Raw genomic sequence first — 25146 nt, forward strand, 5'->3', positions numbered from 1 at the left:
TCTGTAATGCACACTGTTTCTTTACCTGCTGCATTACTGCTTATGCACTTGAAGCCTGAACTAGGTGCGACCATTTCAGACCAAGTTGAAGCTTTGTTTTAGATTGAAGGCATTTTTTTAACCTTCTATGTTATTTTTCCCTTCATTAAGAGTAGTTCATGCATTTAAGAACATCTACAGAAAGCTTCAGGCTCTAAAAACTTAAAAAATAAAACTGATCTCCTAAGAAGAATATATGTTAGCAAAGAAACTGCCAAATGTTGCATAATAAGAAATTAATAAAAAATAAAAATATTTTTTCTTCCTAACTTTCCACTCCCTGCCCTCAAGACTCCAGCAACTCTTGGGAGCTGTTCTGATTATCCTCTTAGGCAACAGCCTTAAAACTAAGTAAATCCAGGGAGCAAGTTTTTTAAAATTGTTTTGTCTTTATCCCAAGGTGGAAAAATATCTCATTAAACATAAAGTCATAACAGAATAGGGATATCTGTGATTGTCTGGGTTATAAGCCATAGCAGGAGTGGTATGTTTTACCATGTGGCACCACTGGATTCCAGTTGCACGCACTATGTAAAATGACTGGGCCCACTGTACCACCTATACGCAATGGGTCTGATACAACGGCTCAAGGAACGCAGCTCTCCCCTTAGTTATTCAGTAACTTCTTATGACGGGTCCAATTGCACACTCTGTAAGAAACTATGTTTCTTATTTGAAAAAGATAAAGCTGTTCAATAAAGATTAGGGACTTTAGGGGAGTATTATAAATAGAGACAGGCAAGTACTAAAATGCTACACACCCGCCTGTATCTGCAGAGTGATAAAACAGCAGAGAAAATCTATGTGGTAACAGGGTAAAACATCCATTGCTTTCCGATACCAGGTGAGCTGAATCTTTGGGAACCACCCATGAATAAACAGTCCAGATTTTGTGGAAGGGCATAGCTGATTACTCAGCAGTTCCAGCTTTTATTATGGAAAAGATGCTCAAGCATCTTGCCTACTTGCAGTTGTTCCAGTTGAACAAATTTTCATTTTCTTTTTTCCTTCATTTTAATAGCTTTAATGATTATTTTAACTGCATAATTATCCTGGCCAAAGTCATGAGAAGCTGTACGTGGTCCTTAAGTTCACTGAAATTTGGATTAATTTGGCCAAACTAAGATGGGATGTGTGGGGGAAGCATGGAAACTGTGGTGGTTTCCAATACTTTTGTTATAAAACCCAGCAGTTTTTGCAGATAATTTACTCTGAGGTTTAGGTGTTAATAGATGCCAGGAGTCAAGACAGAGTACAGAGGGAGACGAACCCGTGGAGTTTTCAACTGGAAAGAGTTTGAAAGAATCCTCAAAATTGTTAGTTCCTGAGTTTCAAATGGATCTAATTACTCTTACGCATATGGCTGAGTCATTTCTGAGCCGCTCCTAGTGCCCAAACGCGGCTGAGTGGAGAAGCACAAGGACTCAAGAAAGTCTGACCTAGCTTCAGTTTCTAATCTCATTGCTCCCTGCCAACAACAAAAAATGAAAAGCTTAGAATATCATTTTCTCTTCAGGATAAAAAAAAGGGGGAGTTTAAAATTTTGTGGTTTCCCCTATGCCTATCCCAGCTCTGAATTAACTCACTACTAGTATATCTATGCACAGGCCAGCACAAAGGGAAAAGCACAGAACAGCAATGATTGCTCAGCAGTCAGCACTGTACATGAGGCAGGGATTTTCCAGGTCATTTTAATCCAGTTCATCACTACAATTTGCTGGTCCAATTCTGCCAAATCAGCAGAAGTACTTCTTAAAAGAAAGCCTCACCCAGTTTTGCACAGGCAGCACTCTAAGAGCTCGCAGGGTTACTAGCACTTTTCATCAGAGATCCATTGTGAATTGCACTGTTAAATAAAGCACACAAAGATTAGAAAGTTCTCACCACTGCTGGATATCTGCATATCCCCAAGTCAATTTATAACAACTGATGATTTTGCCCAGTTGAAATAGCAACATGGTCCTTGCCTATAGCAGGCTGAGACATGAACTGAAGTGCTGCAAAAATATATCCAAGGGAAGGTTGTGACCAAAACACATGCTATTATTTCTCATTTGTGGTTTGATTGATGTACACAGGAAAAAGTAAACAGTTTTGCCTATTGATGGCCTGGTGGACAAAAGAATGGCTGGAATGAAATCATGTAAGAAAGGGGGGGGAAAAGTAAACTAAAATTGAGAAACATTTCAATCCGGGCACTCAGACAACACTTCAAAAATCCATTTAAAAAGGCGATACTCAGTATCCCAGAGTAACAGTCTGCAGCTATTGAAGTACAGCACTGAGGGATTTATTTAAGACTGAACAGTACCTTGTACTGCCCTTAGTCCTGCTGAAGGCAATGCAGAGTGATTTATTATTCCTTGAAAGCAAATATAGTCTAGCTCTTATTCAGGTGAAGAAAAACAGTTCTCACTGGGACAATCTTTGGTTATCACAGAACCATAGAAAACTTGAAAGACTTTGACTATCAAAGTCTTTTAGGGCTTCCCATTCCCCTGCCCTAAGGGACATGCAACCATACCCACGTAATTCCCGACAAATCGTTCCCCTCCCCATCCTTAAGCTGCCCCGAGGTAGTTCCGCGGCCTCCCCAGGTGATTTATTGGCCTCCAAGCCAATCTCTTCAGCAAAAGGTGCAGGTACGTCCCGGGCAGAAGGAGGAGCAGCCCCCTGCAGCCCACCGCAGCCAGCCCCGGTGGGGCTGCAGAGTGATAAAACAGTGGAGAAAATCTATGTGGTGACAGGGTAAGGCACGCCATGGTTCCAGATACGAGGTGAGCTGGTACGTCTTTCTTTCAGACAAGATGCTGTGAGGGACAAGGCTGTACATGAAGCCTCTCCAGAAGCACAGGAGCTCTCTGGAAGACATGTGGTATGTGTCACATTCCTTTTAAATGGGCACTTTGGTCATTTTAGGAAAGTCTTGTGGGTTGACTAAAGCATACCTTGGGGACAAGAAAGAAATCCTTGAGGGAAAGGTTAAGCCTGCAGGAGGAAGTAAATATCAATGTAGGAGAGCTGGACTGAAAGGGAAAAGAACAGCAGTGTGTGACTTTGTGCCTTCACATGCAGGCAAAATCCCTCTACTTTCTTTTTGCATAACGTCTCTAGCCTGCAAACCATTCTATCTAGTCCAGACTCTCAGCTTGTGTCTTGTCTTCATACCCATTTGAAGTGCTGCTCTGAAAATCATTTATCTTGGCCTTGCACACTGACTGCAATCTTCTCCCGACATTCCCCCTGTGACTGACTCCTTCCCAAAAGCTTCTTTGACCTTGTAATGTGTTTTTTAGTCATCTTCTCTACCTACACCTACTCTGTCACTGACTTGCAACACAGAGACTGATTCTTACTTTCAATACTATCAAACTAATTCTGGGATTTTCAAACTGGACAGCAAGGTTATAAAATCAATGGAAACAGCCATTTGCATAAAAGTTGCTCCTTCAAAAAAGTCATAAATATGCTAAGCATTATGACTAGAATTGATTGCAGTTGGGTCTGATTGATAGCATCATTGGATGTGACAGTATCTCATGATACCATCACTAAACCAGGACTTTTCAGTCACTGAAAATGAGCTCTGATCACTGTGTAAAACTGTGCCCACAGCTTCCACCTCATCCTCTCATTTTCATTAGAAACATCATTGCATGTATTCGGGGCACTAGCTAGGAACTTGTACTTCACCAACACCATGGTTCATTTCTTTTTAGACTCTTATATCCTGCTGTAGAAAGGCTTTGCTTATGCTGTTGCAAAATGTCATTCAGTATACCAAAATGTATTTTCTTGTATTTGTAATCTAAATTAAGTGTCAGAAGCATAAGCATCACACAAAAAAAAAAATCTCTTTAAATAGGTTTCAAATATGATCCCATCTCTAAAAAATGACTGCAACAGTGGACATGTCTTTCTGCCAAACTAGATGTCCCTCTAATCATCACAAGTTTTGGTTTTGCCTAAAAGCAATATTTGTTCTCATGGCAGCTACATTTTCCTACTCAGCTTCCTCCTCTGCAATACTGTACGTCATCCCAACTGTAAGGTGCTGCTTTTCTTGGGACACAGCCTGTGTCTTTGTCACCTTAATTCTACCATGAAGTTAAAGATCATTTTTATGCCAGCTATCATACTTTCAAACTCTTCTTTTCCATTCCCTGCTTATCCTGACCAAGGAACTGTACAGCTTTGTTTCAAATTTTCAGCCCTTCATTTGAGACGCACAGAAGCACTCTCCAGCTCAGCATGCTAGAATTTATCAGCTGCCCACACTTTTTGCGCACAGGGAAGAGAGGGTGTCAGTGAGACGTGGGACACCCAGCGCACATTAAAACCTACTGACAGCTTTTCCCAGTCCCTGCCGTTGGTATGGACACATCAAAGCCAGAGGTAACAAGCTCAGATGCAACACAGAGCTCCCTCTGGATGGTAAAGACTTATCTGAGTTTGGATCATCACCTATTCAGATCCCCACTAACGCAGCCATGTTGGTCCTGGCGGATCAAACTAGAAAAATTGGTATAAAATTAGGTCAGGTATGGCTACAAAAATAGTGGCAGTGCCGTGAAAACAGAGCTGCTATTCAAATCTCATCCAAAAGTCTGGTCCAACATGTGTGTGATACAGCTAAGCTAGAACACCAAAATATGGTACAAGGCAAAATTCAGGCCCAAGATATTTAAGTGCAGCATGATGCACCAGTTAAATTTAACACTTATTAGAAAGTATACACCACTCCTCCCTTCTATCATTAATTTTTCTTCTCCATTTTTACATGTGTATGTAGAAATACGCTGATCCTTATGTTGTCCCCCTTGTCCCACAGAAACACTGTGAAACATTCATAAAAATTGTTTACCTAAAGTCTTGAATAAATCCTTTAAATTTACTATTTCAGAACTTACATTACGCTCCTAATTAGTACTCATACACTGCTTCAATGCAAACTCAGATCTGTCTGTTATTAGGTTACCACTAAGGTCAACAGTTTAATTCTCTCATATCCAATCATTCAACACTACCTACTACAACGTGGCATTCTATTGCTAATAATTTTTTTTCAGATCTATATGGAATAACTGCAAATAAAACAATTTTCATACAGTTCAGTGGACCTGAATCAATAATTTTGCTAGCTGATGAACTGGCCTCCCATGTTCCAGGTTTTCTTTCCTTAGCCTGCAATGTGCGGCCAGACTCTGTAAGATTGTCCATTTAGCTTATCATCAACAGTTATGCTATTAAAGTATGCTTTTATGAATATGTCCTTGAAAAACTGGCTATCAGGAAACTTTTCCTTTTAAATACAATGTTGGAAAAGATTCCTAAGTAATGTTAGAGCTTCTTCTACTGGGAAAGGTTATTCAAGGTTTAATGGGATTGAAATTTTCCTTTGCAACGTACTCATTATGAGCTACTGTTGTTCGCCTCTTGAAACAAAAATGCCAGCTTTGGAATGCTGTCTTTTATTTAAAAATAAAAAAATGAAGTGCAGCTGACAAAGTTCAGATAATTGGACAGAGCAGCAGAGCTTAAACCAACAATGTATTCAGCATACTGACATGTGATATCTTTTGAAATCTCCATAGGGTCTTTTAGCTTACAGTGAGCCATTTCAGAATCCCAGACCATTGCAGAATAAAAAGTTTGCTCTTTTAGGCTTGTGCCCATGTCCAATGGTATAATTATTTTTTCAGCTTCTCCTTTCCACCAGATCAATTCATATTCTACTCGGTAAACACATAAGTTTTTACGGACCCAGTCCAGAATCCTGCAAGTAATGCCAGAACTCTACCAAAAAAAACATTAAAAGCCAGAAAAATGCTATTAATGGAGCACCAGTATGGTCTGTCATTACAGCATACTATTCTCATTAACATATAATAAACTTAAAACTGGTAGAAAGCCAATAAAAGAGGGATAGGGGAAAAGGAGTGCTAAAAATGAGAACCACTGGAATAAATTGAACAGAAGCTCAGCTGCTGGCTTCCTGCCACACTGGGTATCTCTAGTAGCCCAGCTTCTCAGGGGGGCTGTGTAGCCTGTGATTAAAACACCTACTATTCAGGTTTAAGGTTTAAAGTACTAACTGTTAAGTTTTAAAGACCACTCTTTGGCTAGTATGACTTACAGTCTGGCTGCTATGAGCTTTGCCCCGTTCCCAAAGTGAAAAGACCATCTAGGGACAGACTCCTGTTTCACACTGGTTGTCTGAACTGGGTGGTACTGAATGGAGGAAAAAGAATTGAATTCTCTTACCTTTCTTCCTCCTAATGTGAACAGCTCTATTCTGTCCTCGTATTGAGCCCAGTACGAGTTGTTTAGTTCTCAAGTGAGACTGAATGTTGAACTTCACCAAATAATCTAAAAGTAGTGGCCAGCTGAACCAGCAGTGATGTTTAGCAAGTTACTCATTTTGCAGCAACATGATGACGTTCCAAATAACAGACTGGTAGGGCTTGTAGGAAGATTTCACCTTACCGTCATCAGGAACATCATGTAAAGCCTTTGAACTTTTGCTTAGTAAGTGAAACAAAGTTGTAACTCAATCAAATCTGCACCTCACTTGACTGAACAATCTCAAAAAAAGTCATCTTGATCAAGCCAAGCCATCAAGAAGCTCAGTCAGCCTCCTGACGCTATGGGAGGCTTTCAGAGATGCAAGACTTATGTTGTGGAGGGAAGACAAGCTAAAGATAGAAGCAATACATTTAAACAGCCATGAGAGTAAGAGCTGGAATTAATATTTATTGCCTACACAAGCAAATATGCTAAAAGAGAGACAAGTATCCTGACAAGTTGGAGAGACTTGGTAACCCCATGGCAGCCTTAACATACAACAGTGTTGTCTCCAGGAAACAAAAAGATTGTGTCATATGCCCTGTGTCCCAACTCTTGTGGCCATATTTTGAAATATCCACTCCTTCCTTCTCTCCCCGCAACAAAAAAAAAACCAACCCAAAACAAAACTAAAAATACCTCCTGCTGCTTACCTGACCCTGTGGCCAGATCCTGACCCCACCATGATAAATGCAGCAAGCTCTGCCAGGCCCGGAGAAGACTGTTTCACAGCAGTGAAGGAAAACACATGTACACTGCTCTTCCTTGTGCCGTGTTTTTCCCATGACTGGCGGGCCACGGTTTCCAAATCTGACTTCTTAACAGCTGATATGCATTCATATTGCATGAAATATGGTAGGAAGGTTAAATATAAAACAGGATGTAAAAAAAAAGTAAATTAAAGGCAGAAAGTCAACCAAATCAGACTCAGGATAAATATGGAGATTTTGGTGCAGAAAAAAATATTTGACACACGCCCCACCACCACCAAAAAAAAAGCAAACCAAGTGATTAGCATCTTAAAAATCTTTTAAAAGGGGCCTTAAAGACTATGAATTTAGTGCGAGGAGACAGCAATGAAAGTACAGCAGTAGATGTGCTGAGGAAATGTACTGTGAGAAAATGCCTTCTGCAGCGCTGGCAGCAAATCTGAGATATTTCTTGCCACACTCCCCAGTTTGGCTAAATAAGGATAAAGTCACAGAAATGCAATCTAGTGAGAAGAAGCTCCTCAAGCAAGACCGAGGGCTTGATTCACCCACTGCTTCAGGCTCAGTTCAGTGCAGTAGAACCAAGCTGGGGTTCAAGCTGATCCAGGGAAGGCAATTGTTAGGTGAGACAGAGAAGGGATAGACCTTCTAATTAAGTGCTGGGACAAAGGAATTGCCAGCAGAAATTTGGGAGTCATTGACTGTTTAGGTACTGGCAGTCACACAGTCACATGCCTAGAAGTGCTGTCACATAAGACACCAACACATCCTATAATGTTTTATTTTACTGTTTCTTCATGGAAGTGTCTATCCTGTACAGACACATAAGTGTACAGAAACCAGCTACAGGGCAAGTGGTTGGCATTGCTCCTAGGAAGCTATTTCATTATGAATATTTTAACATTAGTTGGTTTTTCATCTCAAAATGTCATTAGAAAAATACCACGAGGCATATTTCAGGTATGGTTAAAAAAAAAGAAAAAAAAAAAAAAGACAGGTTAAGTTGCCATACTTTTAACAGCAGCTGCATTACTTTTAACAGCAGCTGCATTTCTCCTTGCTGTGAAAGTGCGAGCAAAGTGTGAGCAAAGCCGATGGCACTGACCTTCCTGTTGTCGAAGGGAGAGCAGCAGATTCTTGACAATCTCCAAGGCAAAACAAGGGAGACCTTGCAAACATCTCTCTGTAGGGGCTCTAAACAATAGCAAAGGTTCTTTCCCAGGGTTGAATTTCTCTATTCCTTTGGCACGCTTTCACAAAAGGGCTGGGTCCTTTGAGGTTATCTGCAATGTGCTTACGCTCAAAGCATTAACATGCCTGTTAGCTCTGTACCCTTAGCATACTTTTACTGTTATTAAAGAGTGATTATAACTCAGAAAAAGAGGATCTTGGAGATGAGGTACTGGACTGAGGTGAAGAAAAGCAGGGCTGTAGGCTCTAACCTCTTCTCATGCCACTTCAGGCAAGCAACATGCTTCACATTTCTCTTAACCATATACGCTTAGTTCATAAGCTCTTTGAACAGAGATGATTCCTTTCCTTGCATATGTAGGTATAGAATAGCAGTACTGTCCAGCAATGGCCTAAGCCAGAATGCCTTGGCACTACCAGTTACAAACTAAGCATTTTAACTACTATGACGCGGCTAATTTTGCCACCCCCTCTATTAATAAAAGAATTTAAAACATTATATGGCAACTTTCCTTTTTATTTTTTGAGAATATTTGAGAACTTATTCAAGTGCATCCATCTTTGGCTACACTGCCTCTCAGCTTCCCAAACACAACTGCCTATTTCTTTGCCCATATCTAGTGATATCCAGCCACGTGGGGCACAACATTCCCTTGCACCATCGACACTCTCAGGAAGAAACTACCGTCAGCAAGCAGGCTGTGAGAACTGCAGCATGTGTGTTAAGAGTTTGCAGTCAACTGCCACAGAAGCTGCTGGGTTTGGATACAGCTGTGGAGCTGTGGAGCTGAAATGATACAGCTGTGGTATTTTTAATTGCCTCAAAGAATTAAAGTAAAACTGCATTCGAGATCTTCTCACCAGCTTTAAGTATGCCAACTGAGGAAAGCTCAGGGGAAGACAAGGCATGTGTTGGTTGTCAAACTATTTTAGTAAAGGAGATTAAGGGAGATTTTGAACATTATATTGAAAGTGAATGGGTGTGATACCAGCCAAGGTGTGATATTGTTAGTAGGCACATTCACATACCCTCCCAGCAAACAAGTTACATACCTGTTGTCCAATGGCAGCCACTTCCAGCCCAAAGGCAGAGCACAGATTTAGTCCCATCAGCTTCGGGCCGGTCCAGTACGACGGCACCACAAAGTACTGCAGGATCCCTGCTCTCCTCCTCTCAGTCCTGGACTCGTCCCCACGGGGGAGTTGTGGACGGAATTTCTCCCTTTCCAGGACACATCTACACTGCGAAACGATGGCAGAAGGCTCTTGCAGATTGCAGGAAAGCCGCAAACTTGGCCACACAAAGATGCTGTAGATTGTGACAGCTTTATGTGCACAAAGCTTGGTAAACTACTGCAAATGTGTTATCTGCCTGGCCCCTTGCAGTGCTCCAGCTATTTAATCTAAAAAAGCCTGCCTTCTTTTTAAGCCAGAGTACTCAGATGACCTTTCTCTGTGCAAAAGAATCCACTTTATTTTGACATGTTATGCCTGAAATTGGCTCCTTCGCATTAAGGATGCAAAAGCTTGATGGTGGTGCAAGATTCATGTAAGTGAACGACCTGATCTAAACCCGACAGAACTACTCCTGCCTGTTCCAGTAAGCTTTCCACGGGTGCACAACTGCACATCAGTATCCCCAGCATGGTATAGGAACCTTGTACTTCTGAATAAAAGATAAGAATTATGGAAGTCTGTAGAGTGAATCATCCTCACTGCATGAAGAGAGAGTATGTGAAATAATTTGTATCATTTTAAAACACCATTTCCCTTATTTACTGAATACAAGTCCACTCGTCCCTTTGGTATGTGTACAAGCGGTGTTTCTATTTACCATTGCCCACTTCTCTCAGAATTTCTGCTCAGCCTAAGAGCTTATTAATGGGCAGACCAAATATGCTTCTTTAACCAGTTTTGTGAATCCTGGGCTCTGCACTGAACTAGTTGTCTGTATCCAGCAAGGACACCACTCAGCAGAAACTGCAATTATTCAGCAGTTCTGCTGAATAAAAATGGGGCAAACAGGCAAAACTATTGAAAAATGTTGTTTATGCTAGTCTAAACTCTGCTCAGCTACACAAGGGTACCCATATTTGAAAAAATACACAGAATTGGCCCTTTGTGGCAGTTGCAGTTCATCTCCTGCACAACAGCAATGGGGAAAAGGACAGAGCAGATCAGCACTGGGAATATTTTAAGAGGACTAGGATTAAATTGAATTGCCTCATTTTAAAAGATCAGTTTATCGAATCCACGGTCTTACTCCCAGTTAAAACCCAGTCAGCATGCCTCTGGCTCTTTAAAACAGCAAGAGAGCATTTTTTTCACATGTTAAGGCAGGCAAAAGCCATTTCTACTTTGCCTGGGATAAAACATGTATGAGATATGCTGTTCATTTGCCACTTCTTCCAACCTCACCTGTGAATGCTTGTGGCTGCTGAAGTAGGAGTTTACGGCAACCTGTTTCTAGGATCATGAGGTTGACGGTTCTTTCTTTGCCTCTACTTCGCTATAAATAGGAGAGTTAACAGCCCCAGATGTAACACTTCTTCTCCTTCGCCTATTTGCCAAGGGGTAAAAAGTGAAGATTTAATCAGTCTTTACACTTTTGTATTTTTTAAATTATTTAACTTTTATTACTGTTGCACCATTTATACAATTACATATAATTTCAATGCATCCATTGTACATTTTGTTTTTTCATTTGTTTTCCAATGAGTGTGTGTTGGTGTCTGTGACACAGAATGGAAGAGAAACTGGAACTGCAATGAACGCAGACTTTTTCATTTCCACTGACCAATAAACAGAACTACAGGTGCACCCAACCACGGACATGCATTAACTCGTCATGAGAAATCTAGGTAGGCTAAGTAGGATGAGAATGCTTTTTACTCCCAAAAAATATTTGGAGAGGAAGAATTGGAGGATTGGCATTGAGAAATATGTGGACAGCTAAGTGGGTTTTGTCTGAAAGTTGGCATTCATCCACTGCATAAAAAAAATATCAAAATAAGAAAGGCTGTAAATAAAAAAACCACAGAAAATACTGCTTTCATAAAGATCTGATTGCCTTGGCACAAACCTAGTGGGCAGAATCAAACGCATCACTCCCAAACCCCATTACAGAACAAAAAGAAGATTTTGATACATTGGTGGAGTGCATTTACAGCAGTTCAGATACAAAAGATGTGCTGTACTTTCAGACATCCATTTATTTTACTTTTTTTTTTTAAATCCAGGACTTGTGTCAAGTTGGCAGAAAGTATATTAGATATTTCCCCACAAAAATACTATTTGGATTCTCCCCCCTCCCTCCCTCCCAACTTGATGGGACATCCTTTTCATTTTTTCCTTTTTTTTTTTTCACCTTTTCTTTCTGGGCAAGACACATTTGTTATTTCAGATCTGAAACGAGTTAGTATAGCTGAAAAAATAAAAAAAAGACACAGGTTGTTTTAAGTGGTTGTTTCAACAGGCTGTCCAATTTAATCTTGCACTGCTATGGTTTGATCCGAATTAGTCGCTGGAACTTCAGAAGGTTTCGCTTCCTCTGGTGGGGCTGCAGGGTCCGAGGCCTTAGCAGTGGAACTAGGTGCTGCTGTTGCCGCGGTCTCCTTGGAAGAAGGCGCAGCCTCGCTGCTGCTAGGTTTTGAGTCTGAAGCTGGGGCCACTTCACTTTTAGTTTCTTGGGCTGCGGGCGTTGCGGGAGCCTCAGTCTTTTTGGCTTCCCCTTCCTCTTTGCTCTTGTCATCTGCTTTACTGGGAGCTGTGGCTTCTGAAGGCTGGGAAGCTTTTGCATCGTTGCTAGGCTCAGAAGTTTTGGGTGCTTCGCTACTGGCAGCGGGAGCAGAGGCTGCAGTCGGCTCCTCTTGCTTGGTTGCCTGTTCGTTGGTCTTCTGTGGCTCTACTTTCCCATCGACAACAGCCTCCGACTTCTCTGGTTCTGGTTTCTGGGTTTCTTCCTGGGTCACTGTTTTCTCCTTCTCCCCTTCTTTTTCTTCCGTCTTATTGGCAGCGACCTGAGTATCCTTTTCGCCCTTCTCCTCCTTGTTGTTCTCCTTCACTTCTGTGGTCTCTGTGGTTTGCTGAGCATCCTCAGCCTCCTTTGGAGTCTCCTCTTCCTCAGTTGCTGCTCCTTCAGCCTTCTTGTCTTTGTCTTTAGCTTTTTCATCATTGACACTGTACCCCTTCTTCTTCTTGCTCAGTTTGCCTCCCATATTGGAGCTCTGTAACAGAAAAGAGGAGGAGATGGTTACCCAGAGCCCAGCATTTATCACCGAGAGCATCAAAATCAGGTCAACTGAGGTGCAGGAGAAAAACCGATGCTGGCTCCTGAAAAGGAGACTACATCAGGTTCGGTCAGGCGTTGTTATCAGCTGAACGCGCTGACGCTGCCGAGCACCACTGCCGCTGAGCTTACGTCCCGCTCAGCCCTGCAGCATTTCGGTCAGCAAACCCCCTTCTGCCACGTCCCCCTGTGAAGAGTCCTGCTCTGAGCCCCTCCAACCCTGGTTTCTTTTCAGAGGGGAGGGAGGAACAAGATGATGGAGGACTAACGTACATCACGATCTCTTGTGTCCTGAGCAAGGGATACAAAGGGTGGAAGGAGAAAAAAAGATGTATTTACGTTCAGGTTGGGCACAAACTGAATTTGACTCAATCTTGGCATCCACCCCTGGTTAACACAAAGTCCACCATCACTCTAGAAAAGGCTATTAACAAGCTTTTCACTAAGGTTTGGAAAAATCAAAGCAAGCCTAGAGTCAGTGAGAAGGCTGATGTTCTCCATAAGATGGAAGACTGCATCTACTCACTCCGCTCCCACTATCCCAGAGGGGTACGGCCATCACCCTCCAGCACCCCAGAAGCAGAGGCAGCTCCCGAACGGGGCCGTCCCCACGCAGAGACCCCCCCGCAGCCCCTTCCCACCCCACAGCTCCTGCAGGGATCGCCGTTCCCGCACACAGCAGCATCTCACAGCCCCCCCGCAGCGGGATGGGAAACTCGGAGCTTGAAACGCAGCGAGCTTGCGACCACTCGGTAAGACGACAGAGGCAAATACGGGCCCTTTTGACTACAGGCTTCCATGTGGTACGTGACATTATGCAATAACAAATGGGGGGGGGGGAAGAGGGGTGCGTGCGTTGTAACTTCTGCTCATGGTTTTCAAGCACGACAAGCCATCAGGTACACAGATCAGTTGTTTAAAAGAAGTCAAGCCCCTGTGTAACCATATCAGTGTTTATATACCCTTCATGTGGGAGTCTTAACTAAGAATATACAAAATCTTTCACAGTACTTCAAAGCAAACTTTACCTATTAAAACAGAAGGAGACACTTACAGATGCATCGGGTCATTAACAAACACAAAAACCTCTATGACTGGCTAAAAAATTATGCTTCCGGTATTAAAACAAATATATCATTCATACTCAATAAAAGGTTAAGAAAAAAATTTTTCCTAGCTTCACACTACTTGAAAATAGGAGAAAGTTATTTTTTTCAAGGTACTGCCAAACAAATGTGGAAGACCTTCTCCAGGGGAGATGAATCATTCTCATTTTCTGTTTTGCAAAGGTAGATAGACTTATAGGCCCTATATTTTTCACACACTTGCCAAAATTGTGAAAACAAACCAGTAAAAATTCATAGGAGTGCTCACAGAAGGTTGAATATTAAATAATTTTAAATCCCACTAAGAACTAGCTGCCTCTCAGTCGATTTTCTGCTAACACAGATACAAGGCCCAAGCACAGCCCGACAGCAGTTTCCACATGTCTTGGGCAAAAATGAGATATTATGGTCAGCAGAGCCCCTGCTGATTTTGGCTCTCAAAAAGAACAACAATTTGCAAATACTGTTGAAGGGTTAGCACACAGCCCTGCGAAACGATAATGTAATGTTACTGAAACACTACTTTGTTCTCTGAAATTTTATGGGGAACAGCAATAAAAAGATTAACTTCCACAGAGCCACAGCTGAGCAATCTAATCTCTACCTTCGTGGCAGAGATACCGGATTTTTAGGTATTTAGGGCAGGCTATGGACATTAGTTTGTTATCTGACAAATTTACAGGCTTCTTGATACTCCATAAATATCGCTCCAGCTTATTGTTTATGTACAGTTACAACCAAATACTTTGAAAGGACTTTTGCAAGTCAGCAGGATCAGAGATTTATACCAAAGTCATGTGCGTATCCTAATTTGCAAACCCTAATTAAGCCTGTATTTGTTTCCCGGCAAAGCCCAGGTACTGTGAGACTAATTTCATTTGCTCTATCTTCTGTATTTTTCCAGATTTTGCTATTTTGTGGATTGTAGTAACTCACCACATTTTATATTTTCTTCCACAAAAAGCTTTTAACCTCAGATACAGCTGGCTACAGAATGTGTATGCCAAAGGACCTCTAATAAGCAGAGAAGCATGCCTATGAGAAATGTGCTCCCAACCTATGAAAAGAAACGTGCACTGTCTTTGCTCGGAGGTATGCTGTGAAATCGCTGTGTCTCAATCTGCATCACAGCCAGCTGGCTCGAGATACTGGAGCAGAAGATGGGGAAGAGGTGCAGAGACTATCATTATGCCCTATTAGTAAATATTTACACTTACAAATGGAGTGCCACCTTCCAGCATAGTTTCAACTACTTTATAACAGAATAGATTCCCTCTTTGTGACACTGAATCTCACGTCTCCCTATTTAAAAGTCGCCTAGATCATCATCTTAACAGCTATGCCAGGCTATCATGCAAAAGCACAGCAACCATCAAGGTCATCGCCCAGCCCTGCAGGTAGCAGCGCTATGTTGCTCCTTTCCCCCTGTATCTGATTACAAAGTCTCCTCCTCCTCTCCCCAGCCTCCTGATAACATATCTGGGCTCCACTGCCTCACACAGATGCTGATTTAGTCCCTGTCCCACCTTACCCGTGCCTGAAGCACAGCTCTGAACCACCCAGTGCAAAAAATCTCAGGGCGCAGCAGACGCAAAGCAGACCTTAAAAAGTATTTTAAAATTACAACCAGCTGAACCTGGAAGGAGCATGTAGATTAAGCCACTTAAACATCTCTGTGACTGTGCTGGATATTCTTGCGGGGATAATCCTGCCTGGTGCCACACGAAAGTGAATCTCGGTGAAATGTCTCTGAAGTCATTGAGGTATGTATTCATACGGTGTTAAATCCACTCTGTATTACTACCTACATATTAACACTTGCAAAAGTACAGACCTTTTTGTTCACCCCCCAGCCCAGCAAAGGACTAAAGTCTAACAAAAAGGAGATTCCCCGTCTGCCCCAGCGAGACTGATGGCCCTGGCTCTATTGCTCAGCCTCTCCTGCTTCCCCTGCCTCTCCCTAACCCCCATAACCATTGCATCCACCTTGGGAGTGACAGCCCCAGAAAAAAAATAATTGCCTACAACTCTTTACTACCCAGGCAAAAACCCAGCATGGGTTCAGTTATTTTCACTACCATTGACACGCAGTGGTCTTGAACGAGCTCTAGCAGCTACCAGCTGAGTGCAAAGCACTTTGTAGCAAACGTCCAAAAGGAAGATCCTTGAAAGTTTTGGTGCTGAGCACCATTCCTATAAAATGGCACAGCATTTGATGGCGGTGCCTCTTCGCTACTGGACAGAAAAGGGTTGAGACAGAGACAGTCTAGAAGCAGATTTTATACAAGAAGTTGCAATATATCAGTTATTTTCAGGCAACTTGGATGAACCGGTTGGCAGACCAGTGCTTCAGAAGAGCAAGGTTCAACACAGCACTTCAAAGTTATAATAGACTTCGGCTTCTCAGCGTGCTCAGCATTCTTTGACTGTATTGCTCTTCTCATGGGAGAAGAGACAGATCCAGAGACCCCTGTGGAGGACTTCTACAACAGGAGCAAGGATTTCTTCAGTTTCTAAGAGCTGCTGTTCATTGCTCTCATCCTGAAGTTTCCGTTCTCCTGCAGAAAGCAGGAAGAGAACTAGAGAGCTCGCACAAGTATCTTTCTTATTGTATAGAATAAGCTGACTATATTTGTATTACAAAATACCATGTCTACAGGTCACCTAGAGCATGTTAAGCACTTTGAAAACTGAATATTTGTGATAGTCAGGATTTTCTGGGATAACAGTGTCAAAAAAAGAGTTAATGTCCATGAGGCCATAATACAGCAGGAAGAAGAGCTCACGGAACATTTCAGGTTTTACACCTGAAGACTGAGCTGATCCAATAGAGATGAGTCCCTGGAATACAGGCAGCATACATTTGTACAGTTTGGGAAAAGAAATATTATTTCAAGGTTTTATATTTCAAATTGTGCTTCTGTATTGAAAAAGCCCCTAGAATTAGACTCTTAGTATCTCTGTCTTTTGGCAGTAAAGATTAGTCTGCCCAATTACATTTCTTATGCGTTTATAAATTTCTAAACGTTTCATTTAGCATACACTTCCACAAAAACGGCCTTGCTGTCACCTTCATTCTCGGTACAGAGAACAGTGCATGGGGAAAGGACGAAAACACAGATATCACCTGTACAGTCCGATTGCCAAAGCTAAACTTCCAAAGCTCCTGTTCAACATCATGCGAAGCGTGGGGAGCTCAGTCCACCTCCAGAAAAACCAGTTCAGGAAGACAATAGGTATCTCCTGAAATCCCACCGCCTTCAGCGCAACGTAGGCACGTGCGGTGGGTCAGGCCAAAGCACCCCTTGCACAAGCCTGTTCCCAGGCATGAGTTATCTCACATCGCCTGCAGACAAGAGCTGTAAAATGCACATCCCTCCCAAGGCAGGGTTTCAACACTCCAAATCAAAGGAAATACCGATCCCAGAAACTGCCCCACCCCCCAGCTGCTCAAAATAAATTAAAAGATCTTGAAGAAACCATTACAGATCTGTTACCTCATTGATTCACCCTATACCTCTATTTAATAAAAAAAAAAACAAAGAAGTTTTTATAAAGGGAATATATAGCAAATTAAGGAAAGAATTTCCAGACACAATTTTCCAAAGATTACCTGAAACTTTTATAAAAGAAAAAAAAAAACCTCACTACTTCTCAAAATACGCAGTACTATTTCATGCTTCCCATTAAACACACACACTCAGAGACACTCCTATCTCACCAGCCCAGGTCAATCAGTTTACCAGGTTAATGTTAGAAGATGTCTGTAGCATACACCTAGATAGAATTTGACTCGCTAGCCTTGTCTTTTAGCAACCAAGCCATGATTTTCTGTTCTTTCTCAAGTATCCTCACACATCTTCCCTTTCCTCTGATGTTACTTGGAATTAATAGAACAGAAATGCTAGGTCTCACTCAGGTTTGAACCTCTTCATACCTCAGTAGTAGTGACTGTTTCTTTCCTCTTTTCTTTCTTTTTTTCTTTTCTCTTTTCTTTTCCTTTCTTTTTTCATTTCTTTTCTTTTCTTTTCCTTTTTCTTTTGTCCTTTCTTTTTTTCTCTTTTCTCCTCTTCTCTCCTCTCCTCTCCTCTTCTATCCTCTCCTCTTCTCTCCTCTTCCCCTTTTTCTCTTTTTTCTTTCTGTCTCCTTCCCTTCCCTCCCTTCCCCTCCCCTCCCCTCTTGTTCTGTGTTCCTTACATTTCAGAGCAGTGATGGGAACTGGTTCTCCTACACCCAGGCAGGTTGTTGGTGCTGGGCAAGGGAGGCAGCAGGAAAACCCACCCTTGGCCACCTCTCCCTTCCGAAGCGACGGCCGGGGGCAGCCCACGGCTCTGCCCCAAGAGGCCGGGCACCTCCTGCAATCTCACACCTGCTCATGGAAATTCCATATATGCGAGGGTAATAAGATGCTAGTTCATTAGATGCACACAGCAAAACAGGGCCTGTGGTCTCCACGTGCCCCGGCCGTTCAAGCCAAGTCTTAACACTGAACAACCCCGTGTGTTTATTGCTGTGAGAGACACGATAATAAAGTGGGAACATCTCGGCTTGGCACTTGTGCTGTTTTCCTCATGGACCACAGGTAATTTTTTCTCCTTCCCTCAGCATGTGCACAGTCCTGTAACCACTGTGCCTCCTTTCCTTCCTCCAAAGCCTCATGAATCTCAAGATTTAGTAAAGGAGTATAGAGTAACAGAACAGCGAATGCTTAAAACACAAATTGTACTAACTTGATTTTCTAACCTTGATCTTTAAAAGAAGCCAATTCCAGTTTTGGTACTGTCCTGTTTTCTTTTAATATGCAGCCAATAAAGGAATTCTAAGAAGTAATATTGCCAAGTCTAAGGGTTTCATTCTCAGACGCATTTCAGTTCTATTTTCCTGTGGTGAGAAGTAGAATATATTTGATGCAAATTCCTTAAAAAAAAGAAGAAAGAGGAACTTTGATTTTTATATTCTTTTAAAATTCCTGGGGACACGTACACCACACAAAAATGGAAGGATGATATGCTTTTTTTAATATGGGACATTTGTCATTAATATATCTGAATTATGATCATTGATAATAGACTCCAATTATGAGAGTAATAATAATTTAAGCACACTGCAGGCTGATGTAAAATTGTGCCTGGCTATTTAAGAACTTGTACTTGAGTAACTGCTTCATTTGAGAAGCATAACGCACTAATAATACAGCAAGTTATCAGAAAAGTTAATAATCACCTGACAATTATTTTGAGAGCAAATTAAAAAGTTGTACCTGAAATATTACTAAGACTCATGTGAAATACTTGAGCTCTAAGGTATGTATTAATTCATCAGAGACCTATTTTTCCAAGAACAGAACAGGAATGAAGACCAGCAGTTTCACCACAGGCAAAGGTTTTGCCAAATTTATCAATTCGTTTAGCATCAACCTGAAACCAAAAGTATTTCGCATGTGTAATTCGTCTTTGGACCCTGAGTGGAAAAAAGCTAGCTAGCTAGGCAGGGTTCCTGAATAAAAATAAAATTTATCCATTATTTGACCAAAGAGTGACGAAGATTTTGTGGGTTACATTGAAAGCAACTATCGAAGACTTTGCACTTGGGTTGGAGGACTGCAGAGCTGAAGAACCTGGAGACACGCAGCGACTGAAGATCCAGTACCCAGTCTGACTCTGGTCGGACACCAGCACTCCTTCAGCCGTAGGAAAGTCCGCAGAAACAACTACATCAAGGTCCTGCCTGATGCAGTCTGTGCGTGCCACCCTATAGCAAAGCCACTTCAGTGAAGCAGTGACCCGCGCTGCAGAGCCGAGCTGTGGGACCACGCTCCCGAACGCCACACACCTCGTGTCTTTAAGCCGATACACCCCGAGCTTCTCCAGCTACAAAAAGCCGTCTTGCAGAAAACACGAGCAGAACATGGACCAGTCTTGCCTTCCCGAGTCAACGAGCGGCATGGAAGAAATTCTCTGCTGTCTGCGAAATCCCAGGCTGTGCTTTGTAGGCAGAGATAACGTCTTTTATTATTAGACCAGCTAATATGGATAGAAATAACATCACCCCTATTCTCCTTAGATGAATGTCTACAGCTGATCCATTTTAGTGTTAGCATTATTTGATACTTTCTTATTGCTGAGTTCAAACCAGAATCGCACTGTTTTGCCACAACTGGGTTTTTTTCAGTGATCCAACACAACACTACCTTGCCCAGCAGCGCAGATACAATTGCCAGTGCCTCCGGTTTCATCCTTGGCAGCTCTTGCAAGGCTCTTTTGCATTGTTTATAACAGAAACACAAGCCATATTAAAAACTGAGCAAGACAGAAGAAGCATAAAATAGGTTATTTTCACAGCGCAGTGCATGTGTTGCTCAGCCTTGCGTTCAGTGCATCCAATGCTCTGATTGCTTAAATTAAAACCGCTGCCATCAATTTCTATTTGCCTCATCTGCTCCGTTCAGCCTACCAGCCTTCCTACAGACTTGAGATCCACCTCACGCTCAAAGCATTTCTCCTATATTCAGATTAACTGCATACGTTCTTTTTGTTGAATAATTAAAGACATGCTCATGCAGGTACACACATGCAGCCAAAAGTCAGCCTGCCCCAGACTGAGATCTTAATCACGCTATTGTTAGGCACACGGTTGGAAGGGGAAACTCTGCTGTAAACACCTGTTTTGCAGAGACTGAGATTAATTTTACAAGAACGCCTCTTGTAGAAAAAGTTTGCAGGCTTCAAAATAACCTGAAAGACTAAGCCAAAAATATAAGCATGTGCCGCCTCCTTATTCTTTCTAAGTTGCCACATCACTTTGGGGTTTGTGCATGACTCCCCAGGAAGCAGTTTAATAAATATTTTACACTAGCCAAAGCTTTGTAATCGGTATCCTAGAATTAAGCTCCTAAATAGGAAATGATGCAAATTTCAGAGGTGGTTATTACCCACATCTTTCAAACTGTTCAGGTCCCAGGAACATGCACAGCCAAGGGAGAGGCGAGATTCCACACATATTATTCCAATTATGGCCAGCCACTTTTTGCCTCCCTCAAATACTTAAGACACCACCACCATGTCTAATTACAAAAACAGGCAAGGTGGTGAAAGCCTAGATAATGGGACTATTTCCTTCTAATTCACATTTTGCTTGAATTTCGTCCCTCCAGCGCTATCTCTATCATGGATCTCAATACCACAAATACGCTTGGCTTGCAGACCTCTGAAATGTTTGGGGTGCCTCCAAAAGAGACACTCCAAAAATGTAACAGTCAGATGCTAGTAAGCAATGAAAATGAAATAGCCTCCTCCACACTACAATCCTGGTGAAGAGGAGATGTGGGAAGACCTCATTCCTGCAGGGACTGTACACTGGGAAAGGGATTTTTTTCAAGCTTAACACTTATAGCTTATATTTCTCTAGCCTCATCCTGGACAAAGAACATACAGTATGAGGCACATGAAGAGATTTCAAACTCATTCTTTCTATACCAAAAAAAAAAGAAATTACAACCCTCATTTACATGTTTTCTTCAATAGCGAATCTTCTTGGTTACTATTTGCATACACAGTAAACTTACCTGCCTTTTCCTTAACAAGGACATTCACTTGGAGAAGGAAGGAGAGCCACATTCACTTTTTGAAAAAGGCCTTAGGGTATTTAACTAGGGAACTGTCACTGGAGACAATTGCTTATGGGGATCTACATTTACGTTATATCTGTTTAACATTCCACACTTTAAAAACCCGTATTACTTTAATGCCCATTTAACTGGTCACACTAGTTTTAATCAATCTTGAGACGGTCCTTAAAATATAAATTACAGTATGCTATAAGAAATGGATACATTAACTCTGAAATCTTGGAACTACCAGTTTTACTTCAAAAATGGGTTCTCCAAGTGACTGCTATATTCTTCATCATTTTTCTTTCCCATCTCTAGGCTGCTCATGGTGCTGCTCAGTGGAAAAAGCACCGTCTGTAAGAAAACGTCCTATAGCTAGGAGCAGGGCTCTTAACAGACAGCTCAGACCTATGGGAGGTCATGGCAATCCTTAGACTATGTATTTTCCTTCTTCTGTTTACATGACACCCTCACTACAGGCAATGAAACCACGCTTCTAATTATGAACCAAATCCAATCCTCAATTTTGTTTTCCCTTTTTAAATACGAGCCGCACGGACTGCAGCGCACCATTCCTGACTGCAGCAAATGAGTCCACAACTGCACCCCAGAAAGGGGGAAAACCGGGAAGCACGGCCAGCCGCCACGCAGCGCTCCCCGCTGCGGCGGGTGTCCTGGCATTCATGAGAACGTCGCAAGCGCTTCCTTCCAAAATACACAGCATCTGGTTTACCCAGCAAAACAAAAGATTAGCAATTTCAATGAAGTATTTCTTGTAGACTCCTTTATTTCATTACCCAACTCTTGAAGTATTTTAAGGTTTAGGATCTAGTTAACACATTCTCTATCTCCTTTTATCTGTTGCAGCTCTATATCAAGCTGCAGCAATAGCTTTTCTCTATTTTTCCTCAAAAGGAAATGATCGTACATCCACTTGATGCTCCAGGAGGTACCACAGCTTCAGGTTTAGACTTTAGAAGGGGTCAGTTGATTTTAGAAACACCCACAGTTCTCTCCTCCCAAATCTCCGTCACAGAACACGCAGCTCCTTCAGTTACCGGTGACGTGCCCACCTTCCCGATAACCTCAGCCCTGCACACCCCAACGGCATTCCTCAGAAATGAAGGTATCTGCAAGAGTCACGGGATTAAACCAGTTTCATCCTCCAGTTAATACACAACTGCTAAGGACAGTTAAATTAGTAATTGGAACGTTATTCTGAAAATACCTGCAAGTTTAACATTGCATTAGAAACCTGAGTGCACCTATGTCTTTAGGACAGTATTACACACCATGCCTCTGGTGGAATTTAACCGCCTGCAAGCAACCGGCACAAAACCTACTTACCACCTCAGCAGCACTTACAGGGTATTTTACACCGGCTTCCTAAAGAGCTGCTGCATTTCTCCTTGGAGTAACAACTTTTGACTTTCGGTCTTGTGTACGAAATCAATTTTAAACAAAAAATTCTGTACTGAAGTCAATGTGTACAAGTCAAGTCATGTTTTGCATAACTTCAAAACTACCTATAATTAAACCCTGCAAGACTTTGGGCTGAATTACAAGTATTTTTCATGTTGTTAAGAAAAAACCCCTCGTGACCACAGTATCGGTGTCAGCACCTTATCAGCTCTCAGCTTCTCACAGCTCTGTTGTAATAATGTCTTGTAGTAAAGACACACTCGAAAGAAATGAGAGAAATGCAAGCCTGGACGCTCAACATCTTGGAAAACTTTTTACATTCATGTTCCCAGACACTCATTTGTGCCATATACATTTTCTACCAGGCTGTAGCTTGGTCTATTATATTAGATTTGTCACTTTGGTCATTCTCATTTCCTGGTTCTCACACTAGCACAATATGTGTTTTTTTTAAAATAGCATACATTTAACACAAAAGAAAAGATCATGTTCCAGTCTTTCTTTTTTGATCTTATTTAGAATGCATGTTTATACTGGATTTTGACTTTTTTCCCTTCCCCCCCCCCGCCTCCATTTTTTAAACAAAGCATTACATTCAAACTACCAGGCTTACCAGTTTAACTTTAGTCACTGGGGGAGGATTATCAAAATAACATGGAACCGGTACACAACAATCACTGGCAAGCAAAGAGCACTAAGCAGCTGATTTCTATTTGTGTCTTGCAAATATCTCTCTCCATCTTTTTCACCTCTACTCATTTACGCTCCTCTAACGACTGTTCAAAACACCGAGATGTCTTAGGCAATCTTTTATTAAGACTGGCAATATTCTCCAAAACCTGAGAACCGAGAGCTGTGTTTTTTGCCCCAGATGAAGACCCGTAGGTGTGCGTGACCAAACGCTGTCGTGTGGAGCCTGTCACGCTCCTTCAGTGCCACATCTCGGCCACAAGCTATCGCGTATTCAGAGTGCGCCGTAGAGGGTTCAGAGCGAAGAGGCAGAGTTTGCTTTTCGGTTTCAGGGGTGCAAGCTGACAGAGGGGGCTGCAGAACAAAACCAATCTCTATTAGAGAGCTTTGCCTTGTGTCCCAACACGACAACGGTTTGCTTTTGAAATCCACTTTGAAAACATGAAGTGTTTCTAACACTCCCAAAGTAAGAGCTATGCCAGGCAGTAAGGCGTACCACGTCCTGTGTTAAGCTGTTAGATATGTCACCTCGGATTCAAGACTCCCAGATCTAGATCGATTGCCTCAGTGTCTTTCTGTCATCTTCACTGGCTGTACTTTCTCTTTTCTTTTATTCGGTTTTGGTTCGGGTTATAGCGGGATGGCGGATCAGCCCTGCTAGAGGGAAGGTTACATAAGGCTGGAAGCAAACAAGCCCATTTGGCAAGATGTGAAGTGAGCAGCTAGTGCAATCCATGAACCGCGCTAAGAGATTTATGTTCAAACCGGGCAAGGCAGAAATCCGATTTAATAATTACTCAGCCAGAACCATTCCAAGCTAGCAGCTACCCAAAAAGGAGAAGAACACACAATGCAGCAGGAATGAAATGAAAACTGGGAATCAGGAAAGGTGATCAGGTGCATATCTCCTTTCAGTAAAATAGCTTGGTTTTCTTTTCCATTTAAGTATCAGTAGGAAAGCTGTCCATCTTAGAGCTACCAAATTTAAACTCACTAAATGAAAGCGAAAGAAAAATAGCTTTGCAGGGATAGCTGTGGAGTTGGATGTAGTCCTTTTCGCTCCCCCTCACCTGAGCGCTGACTTGCATTTTGTGTCAATGAATGGAATTAATACCTAATATGGCCACAGTTCAATTTCTGCAGTTCAGAATGCATATCAATTGCCTTAGATTATATTACTCTTGATGTAGACTAGCCCTCCATCAAGGCTGTATGTATGCCAATTTGCAATTTTGGTCAGCTCAGACCATATAACAGAAAAGAGCTTACTTTCCAAGGCCCATGTGCTGTACCGAAAGCTATTTATAGAGAACTCTTAGAGTCGCTCCTTCAGTTTAAAGAGCTTTCAGCCCATGGCTATTTGAAAAATTATTTTTTCTAACCAAAGAAGGCAGGTAAACATCAATATAAAGTAGAACTGAGCTATTTCAGGATTCAAGTGAGAGAAGTCTATCAAAGCAATGGAGACTTGAGAAATACGGAAAATTGGTTTTCATTTTTCAAGACAGAGCCATAAATAAAAATACCACTAGAAAGGTTCTGGTAGCTCTTTCAGCACTAATGCATTTCAGTAGGAGCCCATGTTTCAAACCAGCACTGGGGTCCCATTTTGCTGTCCCCTGTATTAGCACATACGTGGAATCCATCCGTGCCCCAGGACGTCCACGTTTTAGGAGGAGTAAGAGGAGAGCAATTCATTTTAATGCTGTTAACAGAACACAGCTGCCAAGACTCCTGACAATAACT

At 42.0% G+C, this 25146-nt stretch overlaps 1 protein-coding gene across 7 annotated transcripts in view; it reads right to left on the reverse strand.

Moving 5' to 3' along the window:
- Positions 1-10906: 10906 nt before the first annotated feature.
- The window catches only part of BASP1 (brain abundant membrane attached signal protein 1), a 50997-nt gene continuing 36757 nt past the window's right edge, over positions 10907-25146 (reverse strand). For 3 of the 7 annotated variants that reach the window (XM_075052266.1, XM_075052270.1, XM_075052269.1), the window contains exon 2: positions 10907-12511. In XM_075052266.1, the coding sequence (XP_074908367.1) occupies positions 11771-12502 (732 nt within the window). In that variant the 5' untranslated portion in view covers positions 12503-12511 and the 3' untranslated portion in view covers positions 10907-11770. Of the gene's footprint in view, positions 12512-17616; positions 17850-17876; positions 17900-22635; positions 22799-25146 lie in introns of those variants that run through there. The other 4 variants (XM_075052267.1, XM_075052271.1, XM_075052272.1 and 1 more) reach the window with 4 other exon arrangements.

The sequence above is a fragment of the Buteo buteo genome, chromosome 20 (genome assembly GCF_964188355.1).
Source record: "Buteo buteo chromosome 20, bButBut1.hap1.1, whole genome shotgun sequence".
In the NCBI taxonomy this organism is placed as follows: Eukaryota; Metazoa; Chordata; class Aves; order Accipitriformes; family Accipitridae; genus Buteo; species Buteo buteo.